This window comes from Pan paniscus, chromosome 1 (assembly GCF_029289425.2).
Source record: "Pan paniscus chromosome 1, NHGRI_mPanPan1-v2.0_pri, whole genome shotgun sequence".
Lineage (NCBI taxonomy): Eukaryota > Metazoa > Chordata > Mammalia > Primates > Hominidae > Pan > Pan paniscus.
This window is the reverse complement of record NC_073249.2, coordinates 116899733-116917500: the sequence shown is the minus strand read 5'-3', so window position 1 is coordinate 116917500 and position 17768 is coordinate 116899733. Positions and strand designations below refer to the sequence as shown.

The 17768-nt window shown below is 49.0% G+C and overlaps 1 protein-coding gene and 1 long non-coding RNA gene across 2 annotated transcripts in view; both read left to right on the top strand.

The window, feature by feature from the left end:
- Nucleotides 1–9452, top strand: part of LOC129397624 (basic proline-rich protein-like) — a gene marked incomplete at its 5' end in the record, with an annotated part of 13798 nt that extends 4346 nt beyond the window's left edge. Inside the window, 6 exon segments of the mRNA XM_063605312.1 lie at nt 247–475; nt 3184–3234; nt 4672–4704; nt 5925–6031; nt 8514–8640; nt 9115–9452. Of these exon segments, the coding sequence (XP_063461382.1) occupies nt 247–475; nt 3184–3234; nt 4672–4704; nt 5925–6031; nt 8514–8640; nt 9115–9452 (885 nt within the window).
- Nucleotides 9453–9470: 18 nt separating this feature from the next.
- Nucleotides 9471–17547, top strand: LOC134729532 (uncharacterized). The gene is made up of 2 exons (XR_010110722.1): nt 9471–15944; nt 16616–17547. It is a non-coding gene; the product is annotated as an uncharacterized LOC134729532 (long non-coding RNA).
- Nucleotides 17548–17768: the final 221 nt, after the last annotated feature.

Here is a 17768-nt window from a genome sequence, read left to right as displayed (position 1 = left end):
CCCGCTGGGCTCCAGGGCTGTAAATCCCCTCTGGAAGGGACTGTAACCTGAGGAGCCAGCAGGAAGCCTGAGCCCCCCGGATGGCTCCTACCTACCCCTCTGCTCCCTCCGACAGCATTTCCCATCACTGTGATTTAAGGGCTCCCTGGCAGCCTTTAGCAGTTCCCACTGCCCTTGTAGAAGGGTGATAAATCTGAGGTAACTACTGTCGGTGGCTGGTCATAAACCCGTCACGGCCTGCTGCAGTGGGGCCAGGCCTGCCTGCTGTGGCCCGGCGGAGTCTGCCTTGTCAGCCAGCCGCCCTTGGATGAGTCCCAGGGCACCCGTGCCTGGGACATTATTTATGAGCCTCAGACCCCAGGATCAAAGCTACTGTCCATCAGAGAGGACAGGGCAGAGGCCCTTGGAGCCGTCCTGCTGGTCCCTCCTCTCACCCAGACAACCTCAGGCTGCTGCTGCTACTTAACCTTGAACGGTAACACGTTAGACAAAGCCTCAGTACTCCTGGCTTCCCCTGAACCCCCTTCCCAACCATCTCCAAATGCACCCCACCTTCTGCACCCATCAGGACAGGGAGTCTGGAGGAGCTTTGGTGACAGAGTTGGGGCCAGGGCTTCAGCTGGAGAGGGGCCTTTCCTGACCCACTGCTGCCCCTCCCTGCAGCCCAGCCTGGCTAGAAGGAGGGAAGCATCGGGTCTCCAAGCCCCAGGATTTTGTCTAAGCAGCCCTGTGGCTGACCTCACTGGGCAGGGAAGTTTGAGGAGGAGGCACTCATCCTAAACAAAGAGAGGGGTGTTTCTCCAGACTCTAACTCTCTGGGCCGCCTGATTTCCTGGGGCCGTTGTAGCTCCAGACCCTTCCTCATTTGAGCTGGGAAGATGGCAGTCCACAAGGAGACAGGGGCAAGGTGGTGACAGAGACAGTGTTAGACTTGGAATCCGAAGACTTAGGAGTCAGTCTTGAGATACTTCCTAACTGTGCAACTTTGGGTGGGTCACTTGGTCTCTCTAACCCTCAGGGGCCTCATCTGTACAGTGGGGATAATAGGGCCCTCCTTGAGGGGTAGTTAAGAGCACCCAGTGATGAGGTATGGGAAAGTGTTTTGTAAACCCTACAGAGCTATGCAGAATTTAGCCTTATTTGTATCCCCCTCTTTCTCTACAGAAATCTCTACTGCGATCAACAGAATACCAGTTTATACATAGAATAATTTATTGCAGAGGTGGGTGGTTTACTGGGAGGGCCAAGGAACCAGACTTGGACACTTAGCCAGAGCACTGCAACCAAGAGGAATGCCTGACACACGGTGACCACCTTGCCTGCTGCTTGGCCCTGCGGTTCCAGGGGTGAGAGCCCGAAGCCCCCAGCACGGGTTCTTAGGGGACCCCAGTGCCCCCACCAGCACCCTCAAGAGCCGTCTCTCACCTGACTTTCTTCCACCCAGAGGTCACATACAGCATCTGACTGGGAGCAGCCAGATTGCAATGAACCCTAGCTGAAAGGGAGTCCTGGAAATGTAACTTCTAACTTTCCAACAAGCTGGAAAGGGGGTTGGGCTGTGGGAAATTTCTCCTGTGGAACAAATGACCCAGTTTCTTCATCAAATCAATTGCTATAGGGAGAAAAAGAGAGAGAGAGAGAGAGACAGAGACAGAGAGACAGAGAGGGAGAGGATTCTATAGACTAAAAGAAATTGAACAGACATAACAACTAATTGCAATGTGTGGAGTTATCTTCATTCTGATTTGAACAACCTGTTTAAAAAAAAGCAAGACAATCAGGGAAATCTGAACATCAATTTGATATTTGATGCTAGTAAATGTTAGTATGCATTTTTTAAATGTGTGATGATAGTATTGTTGTTATGGTTTTAAAAAGTCATCTTTTAGAAATGCACAGTGAAATATTTTTGGATGAAATGGTACATAAGATTTGCTTCAGAATAATCTGGTGAAGTGGGACAGAGGCAGTTTCTGGAGCCATGGAGTGACCTTAGAAGCTGGGTACAAGGTGCATAGGGTTGTTCATACTACTCTATTTTTGTGTGTGTTTGAAATGTTTGATAACACAAGATTTTGACAAGCTTTACCTCAGTGCTGCTCAGTTTGCTGAAGCCTTGCCTCTGACAGCTGCCATGCTGCACAGCCTCAGGCCCGTCAGTAACTGTTTCATCACAGTGAGCCACCCACCACCAGCAGCCTGTCCTCTGATGCCGACCAGCTCCCTGTTGCCTCAAAATGCAATGTGTTCAGAAAACCAGTCCCAGATTCTCATTTCCTTGAGGGTTTCTTGCTTAGAATCTCTTCTGGTATGAGTTACTGTTCTAAATTGGGGACAACAGATTTCACTCTGGCTGATTTAAGCAGAAAGGAATTTATTAGAGGATATTACATAGAATCTTGGAGAGGGCCAAGACACTACATGGCCCAGAAGAGCACAGTCAGGAGAAATACCTGAGCATCTCACAGGACAGATCTGGTGGAAATACCGCTCTGCTGTCCACTCCTCAGGGGAGACATGCTAGAAACCCCCACAGCTGGCCCAGGGGACTTAATCCCCTTGGCCTACCACTGCTTTACATTTTTTTTTAACTCTATAGCTCCTCTCTCCATCCCCTCCCCAGGTTCATGTGAGGATTCTCTTGGTGGAACTGGGTCTCACATGAACCCTAGCTGCAAAGGAGTCTGGCAAATGTGGTTACACACTTTCCAGTCTCTTTAGTGCAGGAAACAAACTCTGTCTTTGTCTCTAAGATAGCTTTTTCCTTGGTTCTCCAGCTCCCAGCAGAGGGACCTGCCCTTTCCACTGGGCATTCTTTTGTTGTTGACTGCCAAAGTGGAGGTTATTAAACCCAGGCATTGTCGAGTCAGATGTTCTGCTCAATGTCCTTAACATGTAATATCTTCATAGGAGTAGAGGGTATGAAGAGCTCTCACATACTTTTTCTCTTTTAGTCCTCTCAATAAGCTTGAAAAGTTGTCATTATCATCCCCATTTTATATTTGAGAAGATTGAAACTCAGGTTAAGTGAGTTCCCAAGGTCATAGAGCTGGTACATAGCAGATCCAGTATCCGAATCCTTTACTTCCATTCCCTACTCCCCACCCACATAGGTGGAACAATTTATTGCAACTTTAGTTTGTGGCTTGATCTCACTTTTATAACTAATCATCTCTTCCCCAGCTCAGGGCTACAACCAGTCCTTTGTGCAGCCTTGCCTTATACCAGATTTTGGTGAGAGATGGCACAGAGTAGCAGTTAGGGCATAGGTCCTTGAGTTAGAATGCTGGGAGCCACTTGTGAGCTGGGCTGACATTGGGCATGTTACCTTAACCAAAGTAGCTAACCATATGGTGCTATGGTCTGGATATTTGACCCCACCAAACCTCACGTTGAAATTTGATCCCCAGTGTTGGAGGGGGGGCCTATTGGGGGGTGTTTGGGTCATTGGGATGGATCCTGCACAAATGGCTTGATGCCATCCTCATGGTAATGAGTGAGTTCTCGCTCTATTAGTTCCATGAGAGCTGGTTGTTTAAAAGAGCCTGGCACCTTCCTCATTTCTTTTGTGATTTTGCTGTCTTGCTGTGTGATCCCTGCACACTCCAGGCAGGGATCCCAACATGTGTGGAAGTAGCTTGAGGCCCACACCAGATGTAAATGCCAGCACCGTGCTTCTTGTACAGCTTGCAGAACCATGAGCCAAATAAACCCTATTTTTTTATAAATTACCCAGCCTCAGGCATTCCTTGTATAGCAACACAGACTGAGACAACTCATATACCCTACCTTGTTATCATCCAGACTGAGATAAGTAGCATCTATTACCTTAGTGACTTATAGACAGGATTAAATGAATGATCACAAATGAAGAGCTTAGAACATAGTAAAAGTACAGTAAACTTTACTGTTGCTACTGTTTGGGGTGGTAGAGCCAAAAGTATCAATTGTTAATCACTCAGAAGACTATTCTCACACATTGTTGGCTTTTGTTTTGTCAAATTCTAGGTTCATTGATGAGATTGTGTTGGATTATCTTGGAGAAGGGGGCAGTGGGAGGAAAGTTGGAAGGAAAGCAGACTAAAGAGATGTGTTGGGGGTGGAGGGTCCACGATAGATGAGACTGGAGCCATCCTTCCCTATGGGACCCCAGGGAGGTGACAGGGCCTTAGGACAATGGCTGCAGGGTACCCTGAGAAGGTTGACTCTAAGCAGAGACCCTTCCCCAAATTGGCCTAGAAGCAGGGACCCATCACCCTTCCTGAATCATGAGAATTGGTCAATGAGCATACCTGTATAGACAGAATGTGTGAAGACCAGCAGACTGTCCTCTAAATGTTCTGCAATGTGGGAGACCCCAGAGTCTTTGCTTGCCTCTGATGGTGCATGGGCAAGGAAGCTTTAATATGGCAAATTGAATTTCCCTCTGGGCTGGTAGGATGGAGTTTTGGAGCAGATTACATTTAATCTGGACAAAGAAACGAGACCTTTTAAACACCGTATGTTGGAGAGCAAAATCTCTTACTCATGATACCCTATCTTGTTATCATCCAGAACAAAGTCCCAGCAAAACCAAAATTTAGGCCTTGGAAACCTAGGTCTCTATTCCTCTGGCCTTTTCTGGAGTACAGCCAGAAATCAAAGCTCTTTTCTCTTCCCTCTCATTATCAGACTCACAACCCATTGAGGACCTGAATGAGTCAGGTAAACACAGATTCAGATCCCAGCTCTGCCACTTAGCAGCTGTGTGTGAGGTTAAGTCACCACTAAAATGAAATAATTAAATTCCCTTCAAAGATCTGTCATGAGGATGGTGCAAGACAATGTAAGCTATGCCTGTAGGTTGACGTGCAGTGTGGCTACTGTGCTCTTGTGCAGATTTAAGCCAGTGAAGTATGTGAAGGCTTCGCAGTTGTGTTAGCTTGGCCGGGCAAAATTACATTATCCAGAATTCATTCTCCAGTGTGCTTCCAGATAGGGTAGGCCACAGGCGATAGTCTCTCATGAAAGTTGGAGGACAGAAGGAGGCAGGGCCATTTTGTCACATGTACTCCCCTTCTTTCTCTTATTCAGTCAAACACTAATCTAGGTGCTGCTGTAAAGGGATTTTGCACATGTAATTACAGTCCCTAATCAGTTGACTTTAAATTAGGGAGATTATCCTGGGTGGGCCTGACTCAGTCAGTTGGAAGCCCTTTAAGGCTTAGCCCTTCCCTGAGAGGGACTCATGCCTGTGGGATTCAGCCTGCCATGACTTTCCCTTCCTGACCACCTGTGTAGCTAGCTCCTCACTTGCATAAGCCAATTTCCTGCAACAAATCCATATACATCTCCTACTGGCTCTGCTTCTCTGTGGACCTCTGACAGATACAGGGTGCCTCTCCTGGGACACAGAGTGGTAGGAGGCATTGGGGAACAAGGAATCAGGTGTGCCTGGTGGAGGAACCCCTGTGGAAGCCCCTGCAGTGGTGCCAGAGAGATGCACAGGCTATGGCAGGGCAAGCCCTGCCTCTGCCCACATGTCTACATTGTTTGTGGAGCCCTTGCTGTCTGTCTGCTGGCCTGGCACAAACACAGGGCCACATTATGGCATTTAAACACTGAGCGAGACAGGTGTCATTATCTTTGCTTTTCAGATAAAGAATCAGAGACTCAGAACTGAGTGACTGGCCTGAAATCACTTGGCTAATAGGTGGTGGAAGTGAGTCCTGGCTTACCCAAGGGGCCCTCACAGCCACCCAGCAGCACTACTTGTCTTGTTAGCTGCTTTATAACTGCTCTGCCCTTAGTGTCAAGTGTCTCTCATGCATGGGCCAGGCCCGAGCTGGAGATAGAGCCTTAATAATGTCGGCCAGACCCTTTCCCTGCCCTCCTGGGGCATCTAGTCCAGGGATGCCTCTCTAGGGGGTATGTGGCTGCATCAGGGCTAACACTGGACCTGCAGGAAGCTGCTGAGCTGGCCTTCCTAGCTGGTCCTGGTTGCCCTGAGCAATACTCAGGCTTACTCCCTTCAGGTGAAGCCTCTGCGGAGGTAGGTGCTCTGGGCCTGCAGGAAGAATGGAGCCTCCTGGCACCAGCAGGAAGTGGGTGGCAGTCCCCCAGGGTCCCCTGGGCCTTGTTAGAGGCACTGATAATGACTCTGGAAAGTGCCCTCTTGAGGGAGGCCTTGAGGAAGAGGTGTGCAGAACCCAAGGGATTACCTTCCACCTTTCCCTGCACGCTGCATCCAGCTAAGCCCTCCTGCCCATCCAGCCCTGAGGGGGCCCTCTACAGATGTGGGGAAACTGAGGCAGGTAGCTCTTCAGCATCGGCTAGAGTGATGTGTCTCAACACCCATCACAGCAAAACTGACAGGAGAGTATTTCCTGATCTGGGTGGTAAATTGCTTAGTTTTAAAACATTAAAACTCAGTTTATCTATTCTGTCTATCTGTATAGATCAAAGACGAGCTCCTGGCTTCTCCCTACTTACTATGATATGTGTAGACCAGCTTCTTCCTCATTGACTCAGTAAATATTATTTGAGGGTCCATCATGTGCATGCACCCCGCAGCAAGGCAAGGCACTCGACCAGCTGAGGTGCTTGCTGAGGGCAAAGCGAGCATGAACTGGCCAGTGGAAGAGGTGGTCATAAGCCCCTGCTAGGGCCACATGTCTGGTTGTAGAAACAAGGACTGTATTTCCTAATGAATATGTTTTTACATGCATTTCCAGTAAGCACTTTTGTTTTCTTTCCCTCCTTCATTTCCTACCATTTAACATAAGATGCTTTGATAGTAGTTAACGTTCTATCTCAGAACTTAAGTTACAGGATATTAAAGGGGGGAGTGTGAATTAATCAGGAGAAGAATGAATATCAAACAGTTAAAAGTTCCTACTCTGATTCAGCTTACATTCTAGTCAGGAAAAGAAATAAAGAAACAAATAAATAAAATATATAGGTATCAGTTAGTGATAAATGATAAAAAAAATAAAGCAGGGAAGAGGGACAAGGAGCATGCGTGTGCACATGTGCATGCATGTGTGTGTGTGCAAGTGCAGGTGTGTGCATGTACGTGTGTGTGTGTGTGTGTGTAATTTTGAACAGGGTGGGTGGGGAGAGAAGACCTTTCTAGAGGTGACATTTGAGCAATGGGAGAGAGCAGGTGCCAAGGTCCTGGGGGAGTGGCATTAGAGGAGGCCTGCTGTGGCTAGAACAGGAAGAAGGAGGCAGAGCACAGCCTGGCATCAGTTGAGGGGTCATGGGGGCTGGATCACACAGGGCTCATGCTAAGGACTTTGGTTTTTACCCCAGGTGAAATGAGGAACAGGACAAAACTTTGAGCTGAGGAGTGGCATGTTCTGACTGACTTAGGTTTTCATTCTAATGTCTTAGCCGCCCTGAAGCCTGACCCTGCACGTGGCCATCTAGATAAGGAGGACTGTCCCCCTGGACAGTCACATGGCACTGGCTGCCTCCTGCTTCCCACCCAGACCTATTGTAGGAGTGTCAGAAGCCTGAGGTCCATGACTTTGTGGACAGGTGGCCAGAGAAGGGGAGTCTGGTGGTGCCTCTGCCTCCTAGCCCAGGGCTCCAGTCCTTTGTTGGCTTTGTAAGGTTTTTGAAATGCTGATGTGCAAATGAACCTTGTTTGATTTGATTCCATGAGCATGAGCCAGGGCCTTCTTCTGGGGCAGGGCTGAGCTGAACCCTGAGGTTGCAGAGATGCCCAAGGTGCCTCTCTACAAATAGAAGCCTTGTAGAAGGAGACAGACCTGTCTGTGACACACTCACATGTAGTGTGAAGGGGCTCTTCACATCAGAGGAGGGAGCAACCATGGTGCTGGGGGTGGGGAGTGAGTGGGGGATTTAGAGAGTGGACCACACTGGAGCTGGAGTGTTAAAGGCTGACCAGAAGGAGGGAACACCACGAACAAGACCCAGACATGAACGTGTGTGGAAGAGTCTCAACCTCAAAATAGATGGGAAGTCAATTAAATGTTCTTTATTTTCTAAAACAGCTTAGATTCTTTCTGTCTCTCCCTCTTTCTCTCTCTCTTTTTTTTTTTTTTTTTTTTTGAGACAGAGTCTCACTCTGTCACCCAGGCTGGAGTGCAGTGGTGCAATCTCAGCTCACCACAACCTCCACCTCCCGGGTTCAAGCAATTCTCTTCCCTCAGCTTCCGGAGTAGCTGAGATTATAGGCACGTGCCACCACACCCGGCTAATTTTTGTATTTTAGTAGAGACGGGGTTTCCATGTTGGCCAGGCTGGTCTGTAGCTCCTGGCCTCAAGTAATCCTCCCGCCTCGGCCTCCCAAAGTGCTGGGATTACAGGTGTGAGCCACCACGCCCAGCCTAAATTCTTTTGACTTTGTTGCTGCAGGGGAGTGAAAACTTAACCTTGGTAATTTTGGGTGGGGACATTTGCCTTTGCCATTGTCTGGTCCTGAAGGTCTGTTCCGGTTGTCTCGGAAAGCCCTAATCCGTGACTAGCCCTTGCAGCCTGTGGCTCCTCTGCTCCTTTGACCCCAGTCTGAGGGGGATGCTGGGGCATCTGAGAGCAAGCCGGAGGGAAGTCTGGTCTCTGAGAACCACATGCTGCAGAGGATTCAGGGGCCCTCTGTGACATCCACCACCCGTGACTCTTTGGGCCTTTGGGGTATGGTTTGGAAAATCCTGTCCCCAGCACACTGTGTCCTAGCCAGATGCTCTGGGCAGGGGTGGGAGTGGGGAAGGGAGCACCGGACCAGCTGTGAGAAATTTCCCCACGTCCCCTCTTGGAGTCCCTTCCTTCTCTAGGTGCTGGCCACTCTCAGGAGTGTGTGCATGGTGGGAGCATATGGGGAAGGTGGCGGGGGGCGGTGTTTGCAGATGTTCTGGCCAAGGGAGCCTCTGAATGGGGCACTGGGGACCCCGAGACCTCTCAGCAGGCATTCTAGAGGCTCGTCGGCTGCCCTGCTATTTGGATACTCTACAGAGCCGGGATTTATGTCCCTTCCCGGCTCCCACGCCTCTTGCTGGGGAGGGTGGCTCATTTTTCACGGGTGCCGCGTGACTTTCCAGACTGTATTTTCAGCCTCGGTTTGACGTCAGGCTCTCACGGTCCCAAAGGATGGGCTTTGTACATTTCCAGGCCGCAGACCGGAGCCTCCCATCCCTTTGGGCCTCTTGGGCGGTCCCTACGGCCACCTCCCGCAGCTCCCTGGGGGCGGGGGACCGCTGGATGAGGGAGGAGGGGAGGTACTGGGGGGAAAGGGCGGTTGGCGGGAAGGAAGTCCAGGTGAGACAGGCCCGCGTTGGGACTATCGTGCGCGGTATGTCGGCCGGCAGGTGGGGCTGGTCCGGGCGCAGGAGGCGGCAGAGCAGGAGCAGCAGGGGGAGCCAGGCTGGCCGAGCTGGGGGGTGAGCACGTTTGTCTCAGGCAGCTCATCGCCTGACACCCCCGGGAACGGGCTCTGCCCCAAGGCCTAAAATGAAGGAAGATGAGGAAATGGGGGTGGGGACGATGGAGAGGATGGAAGGGGCGGCGGGGGGGTGCGGTGGTCTGCGCGGTACAGCAGCGTCCCTGCGGGTTCCCCTCATTTAGTCCTCAAAACAACCTTGCCGCGGGTTGTGGTTGTCTCTTTTCACAGACGGAGAAAAATTGTTGCGGGGAGACTGCTCTTGGCCTCCCCTCAGCTTTTGTTCAGCATTGAAGGGGCAACATCTGTTCTCAGAGTTGGGCGCCCAGGTGTGCCTGAATTTCATCACAGCGGCCCCAAAGTGCTGACCATGGCTGTGTCTGGGTGTCTCCATCCTCATCCCGTCTGTGAACTAGGGCTCCACCTGGGTCAGGTACCCCAAATACTGTCAGGAGACTTCAGTTCCAGTTTCTGCCCTAACATTTTCTGTGCGACTCCACGACAGTCATTTAACTCTCTGGGCCTCAACAGCCCCATTGCTTTGTGCTTAATTAGGTAAGCATGTCCTGGGCTGAGGAAATTTTCTCTGCAGTCTAGGCCCCATGCTGCTCCTCATCCCACACCTGCTCTCTGGTTAATGTCATCCTTGGCCCTTGGCAGTCCCCGAGAAGGACCGCTGGAGTGGTCCTTCAGCCCTCCCTTGCCCTTACCCAATCCAGGCAGCTGCCAGGTGCTGCTGAGTGTGCCCCTTAAATACCCTGCATTCAGGGTCCTGAATGCTGCCCTCAGCTCTGGCACTCACGGCAGCCATCTGACTGGCCTCTCGCTTCACCCCCCTGCCCCCCAACCACCACCTGCAGCTCATCCTCTGGCTTAAAAAAATCTCCTATTCACTCATGGAGTAAATTCATTACCTACCTCAGCAGGCAGTGGAGGGGATTAGGCGGGATGATGGACAGAAAGTACTGCACACCAGGCCTGGTGTTTGGTAGATGCCTTTCTTCAAGGCTAGTTTTTTTTTCTTACCAGTCCCTCTTTCTGCTATGAAAAGGATCAAGTGATCTGAAAATGTGAGTGTCAGCCAGGTGCAGTGGCTCCACGCCTTTAATCCCAGCACTTTGGGAGGCCAAGGCGGGTGGATCACCTGAAGTCAGGAGTTTGAGACCAGCCTGACCAGTATGGTGAAACCCCATCTCTACTAAAAATACAAAAATTAGCCAGGTGGGGTGGTGTGAGCCTGTAATACCAACTACTCAGGAGGCTGAGACAGGAGAATTGCTTGAACCAGGGAGGCGGAGGTTGCAGTGAGCAGAGATGACGCCACTGTACTCCAGCCTGGGCAACAGAGTGAGACTCTGTCTAAATTAAAAAAAAAAGAAAGAAAAAAAAAAAAAAGAAAATGTGAGTGTCACTGTGACACAGCCGGATTCCTGAGCCTCCCTTCTCACCTGTCTACCTGTCATGGTACCCCAATCCCCACCCCAGAGGCTGGGGCTTTAAAACAGTCTATCACCCAGTTCCCATCACATGGCCTGGGGCCAGGCTCTCGTGGCCCCCTGGGTGGTAGTATGCCAAAGTGGTTAAGCACAGAGGCTTTGGACTCCAACCCCAGTTCTGCCACTAAGTAGCTGTGTGACCTGGGCCAAGTTGCTTAATCTCTGTGTGCTTCAGCCTCTTTACCTGTAAAATGGGGGTGATATTAGATACTACACTTCATAGGCTTGTTATGAGAATTACATTAATTTATATATGTAAAGCAGTTAGAACAGTGCCTGGCAAAAAAAAAAAAAAAAAAAAGCAACCCACAAAGAAGCATTCAACAAATATTAGTTAGCTTTTGTAATTATTGTCTAGAGTATAATAATAACCTCCCAAATGGTGTCTTCCTGCTTCCAGTTTTGTTCCCTCCAATACATTCTCCACTCACTGCCCAGAGAACTTTCTCTGTTGGTCCCATGCAGGATTCCCAGATAAAAGACAGGATGGTCAGTTCCGTTCAAATTTAACTGGATGTCTGGTATTCTTATTTGCTAAATTTAGTAAATCTACACCCATGCTTAAAATTTTCCCCTGGTTCTCCATTACCTTTAAAATAAAATCTAAGCTTTGTAGCATAACATTCAAGCTCTCCATGCTTCAAGCCCCTGCCTTCACCATTTAATCTTGTCTCTTTATTTCTTATCACCCACAGCCCCCTCATCTTCTGCTCCAGCCACTTCCAGCTGCCTTCCTGGAATCCCAGAGACTGAATCAGAGCATTTTGGAGCTAGGCAGACCACCTGCCACATTTTCAGCTGAGGCAGTTGGGGCCCAGAGAGGTTAAGGGCCTGCCCAATGCCACACAGCCAGTGGGTAAGGCCTACAGTGCTCTTACCAGGACCTCAAACCTTCATTCTGAAACACCAAAAGCCGCCATCAGACCAGAGAAGGACCCTCTTGAAATAAACATATTAGCTTTGAAATCCCTGGCCTCAGGAGGACCAGCCCTGTGCTTCTCATTTGCAGAGTAGAGGGGAGGCTGGATCTGCTGGCCTGGAGCAGTTCCTAGGGACTGGCCTGGCAGGCTGGAATGCCCAAGAGGTTTTGAGGGGGCAGGAGAGATGACCTGGAAATGTTTAGGATACCTAGTTTATAGAAGAGTGCTTCTGGGACTTAGAGGCTGGAAAAGCAAGGCCCTATTTGCAGACCTGTACTTGGGGGTTCAGCCTCGAATGGAAACTTATTTCCTTGACTCCAGGCAGCTGAGAGTGAGGACACATTAGGCTGGGGATTCTGAAATGGGCAGAATAATCCTCAGGGGCAAACACTGAGTGGAAGTCATCTTGATGGGAGGGGATGCCTTTCCCACTGGGCACCTGGGCAGGTCTCACCATTCTGCAGTCACCCCCAGCATAAAATATGAAGTGGAACAGCTTCCCTGCCAGATCCCTGGGAGGCTCTGGCTCCGTTACAGCGACTCGATGAAAATATCTCTGCTCAGTGCTGAGAATTTGGTCTTAGTAATTGACTTGTATAATGTCCAAAGACTATGCATGTAACTGGCCCAAAGTGATGCATCATCTTTCGCAAAAAGATTCATCATGGAATCTGCAGCAGCCTCCCATTTGTCTGGAGCAGAAATAGGAACAACTCCCCTTGCCAGGAGTCATCCTTTGTCTTCAAAGCAAATTCCTCCATGGTTGGAAGCTTCCTGGGCCCAGGCTGAGGCCTATGGCCAACTTCCTGGCCAAGGTCCCAGAGTCCCAGCATGTCTATCTCAGGAACCTCAGCCACAGGCAGCAGCTCACAGAACATGGAGCACTGGGTTTAGGAGTCCTGAGTTCTAGGACTGACTCTGCCATCAGCTGGCTTGTGACCTTGGACAAGTCACTGAATACCCCCGGGCTTTTCCTTCTCCATCTGTAAGATGGAATTTGTGATTTCTGCTTGAACTATCTCACAGGAGAAATGGATGAGGAATTACCCATCACCCACTGTGTAGAGGGGCCCCATAGTATCATGGTTTAGAGCATGGGCTTTGGGATCTGAAGGATCTAGGGTCAAATCCCAGCTCTGTTGTCTGGTGATGTCACATTGGACGAGTTTCTTAACCTGTTGAGAAAGTGGGGACACTAACAGTATCTACTCTGTAACGTTGTAAGGAATAAAATGAACGGATGCACAAGGAGCGCTTAGATTATGCACTCAGGTATTAGCTGGAGCTTTCATTGTGTACCCAGCTGCCTGGGAGCAAACAGGAAGCATAAGTGCAAATGTTTGTTGTTATAAAACAGCTCCATCACTACATGTCATATCATTTAAACGAACCCTTCAGTAACTCAAGATGACGAAACTGAGATTGGAGAAGGTAACGACTCACACAAGATCACCCACCCAGTCAGTGGCAAAGGCAAGCTTTCAACCCATTTCGAACTGACTCCAGGGCTTGTGTTTTTCCTGACACACACTGGCTTATAATGTAGTTGGAGTAGTTGGAGAGAGTCAAGATGTTCAAGTGAGTAACAGTAAGGATGCAGAGCAGCGATGTGCAGCATGTGTAAGCATGGGACTGTAGGGGCTTGGGCTTATTTTCCACTTTTGCCACCTTTTAGCTGTGTGATCATGGACAAGTCACTTACCCTCTCCAAGTCTCATATATGTCAGATTCTTGGTACAGTAAATGGTGTTCCATGAGATACTTCTCACTGTTGCTGTTAAAGGCAGGGTGTGCTGTGTGCTGAAGGATGGTGCTGTGGCCACGCATAAGTGCTGGAAGAGTTGGCCTGTGGAACATCACTCTGGGTTGGAGGTGATCAGGCAAGATAGGTAGGAATGACATTTAAATGGGACTTTGAAGGTCAGAGAGGCTTTGGATTAGTGGAGCCAAGTGGGAGGACCTCCTGGGCAGAAGGGATGATGCACAGAAAGGAGCTAGGTATGAAGTCTCAGGAAAATTCGAGGTGAGGTGGAAGCTGGAAACCCACGAGGAAATGCTCCCATTCATCCGCCTACTGTAATAGAAGCGACTACCTTCAAAATCACTTTCTATGTGCCACTTTGTAATCATCACGTCTACTGTTCACAGCCATTCATCAGGGCAGGTGACATTATCCCCTTTTGCAAGATAAGCAGCTGAGGCTCAGATAGACTAAAGAAGGTCCCCAAGGCCACGAAAGTAAGTGACACAGCCAGGACTCAGATTCAGGTCTGTCTCCAAGGTGTGCCCTGTCTGCACTGGCATACTAAATACCAACCCCTCCCGGGCCCACCCAGATGACTTTGTGCTTCCATTCAATGCCCCTTGTTATAAGCCAGGGGAGGGGTTTATAGAATTAGGTTGGGCATTGTCTCAGGACTCCAGCAGCTTGCAGTTCTGGTAAACACACACAGCATGGGTGCTCAGCTGGTTGAGAAGAACAGAGGAAGTGTGGCATTCACACGGGCTGGCACAGCCTCCCTTATCAGACTACGTGCTCTCACCCTTCCAGGTGGGAGGAGGCTGTGGTGGTCAGTCTACTCTGCCGGCAAACAGATGTTGGGGTGGGGGCAGGTGAGGTGCTCTGCCCTCTGCTTCATCCCTGCCTTCTGCCCTTACCCCTAAGATCCACCAGGATGGCATAAGTGAAGAAGGAGAGAGGAAGAGCCTCAGGCTGGGACACTCTGGCTGCTACCAGGCTCCAGCATGGGGAATTTTAACCTCCGTGAAGCCTGCTGGACTGCTGTCTCAAGACCAGGTGGTGATAAAGCTCACAATGGCTGCTGACGGTCTTCCGGCCCCGTGATGATGTCTGCTTTGTTCTTGGTCTCTTTCAGGAATATTTCAATGCAAGTATTTTTTTGTCTTCTCTGAATCCATCTCTTCCTGGACCCTCACTGCCAGCTGCTTGTGCCCACGTGATTGAACCATATGAATCAGCTATGCGGTTGGCAGCCGACCTATCTGAAGGCTTGGCCACCTCAGTCAAATGTACTCTCCCCTACCCCGCCCACTTAATTCCTGCTCCACTACCTGATGCCCCTGAGAATGCTCCTTCTCATCTGCCTGCCAGGCCACCTCCTTCTCCTCACCTCCTCCTGGAAGCCTTCCCCAACTCCAGTGGCCTGTCCTATTTCTAGACCTGAGCACTCCCTAGAGCATAGCTTGTTGGGTAACAAGATTCTCTTCTACTTACTTATCCATACGTACGTAAGCATGGGAGGTCTGTGAAGGCAGGAAGCGTTCTTTTCCTGCCTCTTCATCTTATCCCCAACACCCAGCAAGAAAGGGTACAGGACTTGGTAATGTTTGAGGGATTCAGCAGTGGAGGCAGATCTGAGACATTCTGATCAAAAAGAGATTTCCATAGATTACCAAGGATGACATCTAGCTTTGCTCAATAATGCAAGACCTCTCACGATTTATTAGCCACTGTCTCCCACATTTATTGGCCAAGGGGCCAGGACTGAGCCTTGGCACAGATGAAATGATCTGTTTTTACCTCCTTTGGAGGACCTATGACTCCAGCTGTGTTGAATCACCTGGGTACAAAGGTACCTAAAGTTCCACTCATCAGAGTCACACTTAAATCTGTGGCCCACCACAGACCCCAGCCCAGAGGCCCCAGTTAGATGGAGAGGAATCTGACAATGACAAATAGCCTGGTTCTTGCCCCAGTTTTGCAACTGACTTGCTGTGTGACCTTGGAAGAGTTAGTCCACCTTTCTGAGTCTTCTTGTTTTCATCTGTATAATCAAGGGTAGTGGCCTAGAGGATTGTTACGATGCTTTCCAGCTCTAAACCTTTGATTCTCTGACTCAAAGGCAAGGCTTCTTGAATAAATATATTCCTCTCCTGACAGCCAGCCTGGGGAAATAGATAATTCTGTCAGAGCATCCTTGCTCTAAACCTAGAGCTCTGCAGTCTCCCCCAAGGCTGGAAACTTTATCTTTATTCATTGTTCATCCTGGTTCTCCCTCTCCTTGTCCCTCCCTCCAGCCGTGTTTCGCTACCCCACCCCCAATCCAGGACACTGCAACCTGTCATGAATGAAGAGTGGCTGGTCACATGGCCCGGTCACCATGGCGACGGATCCCCGCAGACGAGGTAGGCATCAAAGTCACATGAGAACCCCGGAAAACTGGCTGAGGTATTTATAGAAGCAGTGGCTGGTGCCTTTATGGAAATGGGTCTATATTTGACTCTGGTACTGAAACCTCCATGCTGTCCCTGGGGCAAGGCAGGTTTTGCATCTGATTCTCTCTCCTCATGCCTGGTGGGGCAAACATTCCCCTCCCCTTCTTGTTGTCTCCTGGCAGAACCCCCCCACCCCTACTCCCAGCTGATGCCGGTCCTGCCAGAGCTGACTCCCCTATTCTGTTTACATTGAACAATGCTTCCTTCCAGGCTGGAGTTTGGGGCCCCAGGATGCTGGGTGTGTTGGGAATTTGGGACCCCTTCTTCACCCTTTTCCCCATGTACAAACTGGAGGAATGTCCTTGCTGCTCTCTAAATATTAGAGGGATACTGCTTTCCTCAAAGACTTTGCCACTTGTTTCTTCCTTAAGAGTTTGGAGGTTGCTGGTAAAGGGAGGGAGGATATTTCTGAGTGCAAGCCACAGAAAGGTTCAGCCACCTCTGCCCTTCATGGGTATGATAGTCGTGTTCCAGAAAAGTGAGCCAGCAGGAACTGTTGTTTTTGAGCACTCACTTTATAAGTTATCTCATGTAATTCGCACCACATCCTATAACATACTGCTTTTATCCCCATTTTACAGATGAGGATGAGGACGCTCAGAGTCCGTGTGAGAACCTGGATCATCCAATCCTAAAGTCCATGCTCTTCCCACGGTGCCCTGCCATGGAGTGTGGCAGATAGTGTGCTCAAAAGGAGGAGGCAGGAGGGAATGCTGGTGCTGAGGACAGAGCCGAAGAAAGGGCAGTCTAGAGGAGCAGGGAGAAACGCATTTTGTTATTTTAATGAACAGGTAACACATGCACACAGTCAAGAAAAAGAAATCAAACAAAATTAAAATAAGTCCAATACTAAGTTTCCCTTCTCAGGGTCGTCTAGTGTCCAGTCCGCCTCTGCAGAGGAAGTCACTGTGGCTGGTTTCAGATATTCTCCTTCTAGAGATCTCATGTGCATATAGGAGCAGACATGGATGTACTGAATATATATGGTACAGACATATGGCATGAAATTCAAAAGGCGGATGATGAAAAGTAAATCTTTCTCCCATGCCTGCCCCCACTCATGTAGTTCTTCACCCTAGAGGCAAGCGCTATTATGTTTCTTACGTACCATTCCAGAAGTATTCAATGCCTCTGTAAGTACATGTATCATATACAAATGGCCATACCCGCTCTACACTATTCTGCCTTTTTTTTTTTTTCACTTAACAATGTGTCTTGGAGATGTTTCCAGATCAGAACCTATAGGGCAGACCTGTTCACTTTAATGGTTGCAAAGAATTTCATTGCTGGAGGTACCATAAATTATTTAAATGGTTTCTTGTTGATAGACATCTAATTGTTTCCTTTTTTTTTAATTACAAACACTGCTACAAGGGGTATCTTTAAACGAATGTCTTTAAACAAACACATGTGCAAAATGAGTATGTGACTTCATAATCTTGATAGATATGGCCAAATTGTCAATGGGTATGTGCCTTTATAATCTTAATAAATATGGCCTAATTATCTTCCACAGAGATTGTATAATTTAACTCTTCTCTCATTAGGAACATGTGTGTTATTAACTTTTTGTCATTTGTTTTAGTTATTTGCCAATATAATAGGTAAAATGGAATCTCATTTTTCAATTTGCATTTCTCTGATTATGAATGAAATTGAACATCTTTTTACATGTGCAAGAGCCTTTATATTTCATTTTCTATGAGATTTCTATTCATATCCTTTTCTATCTCT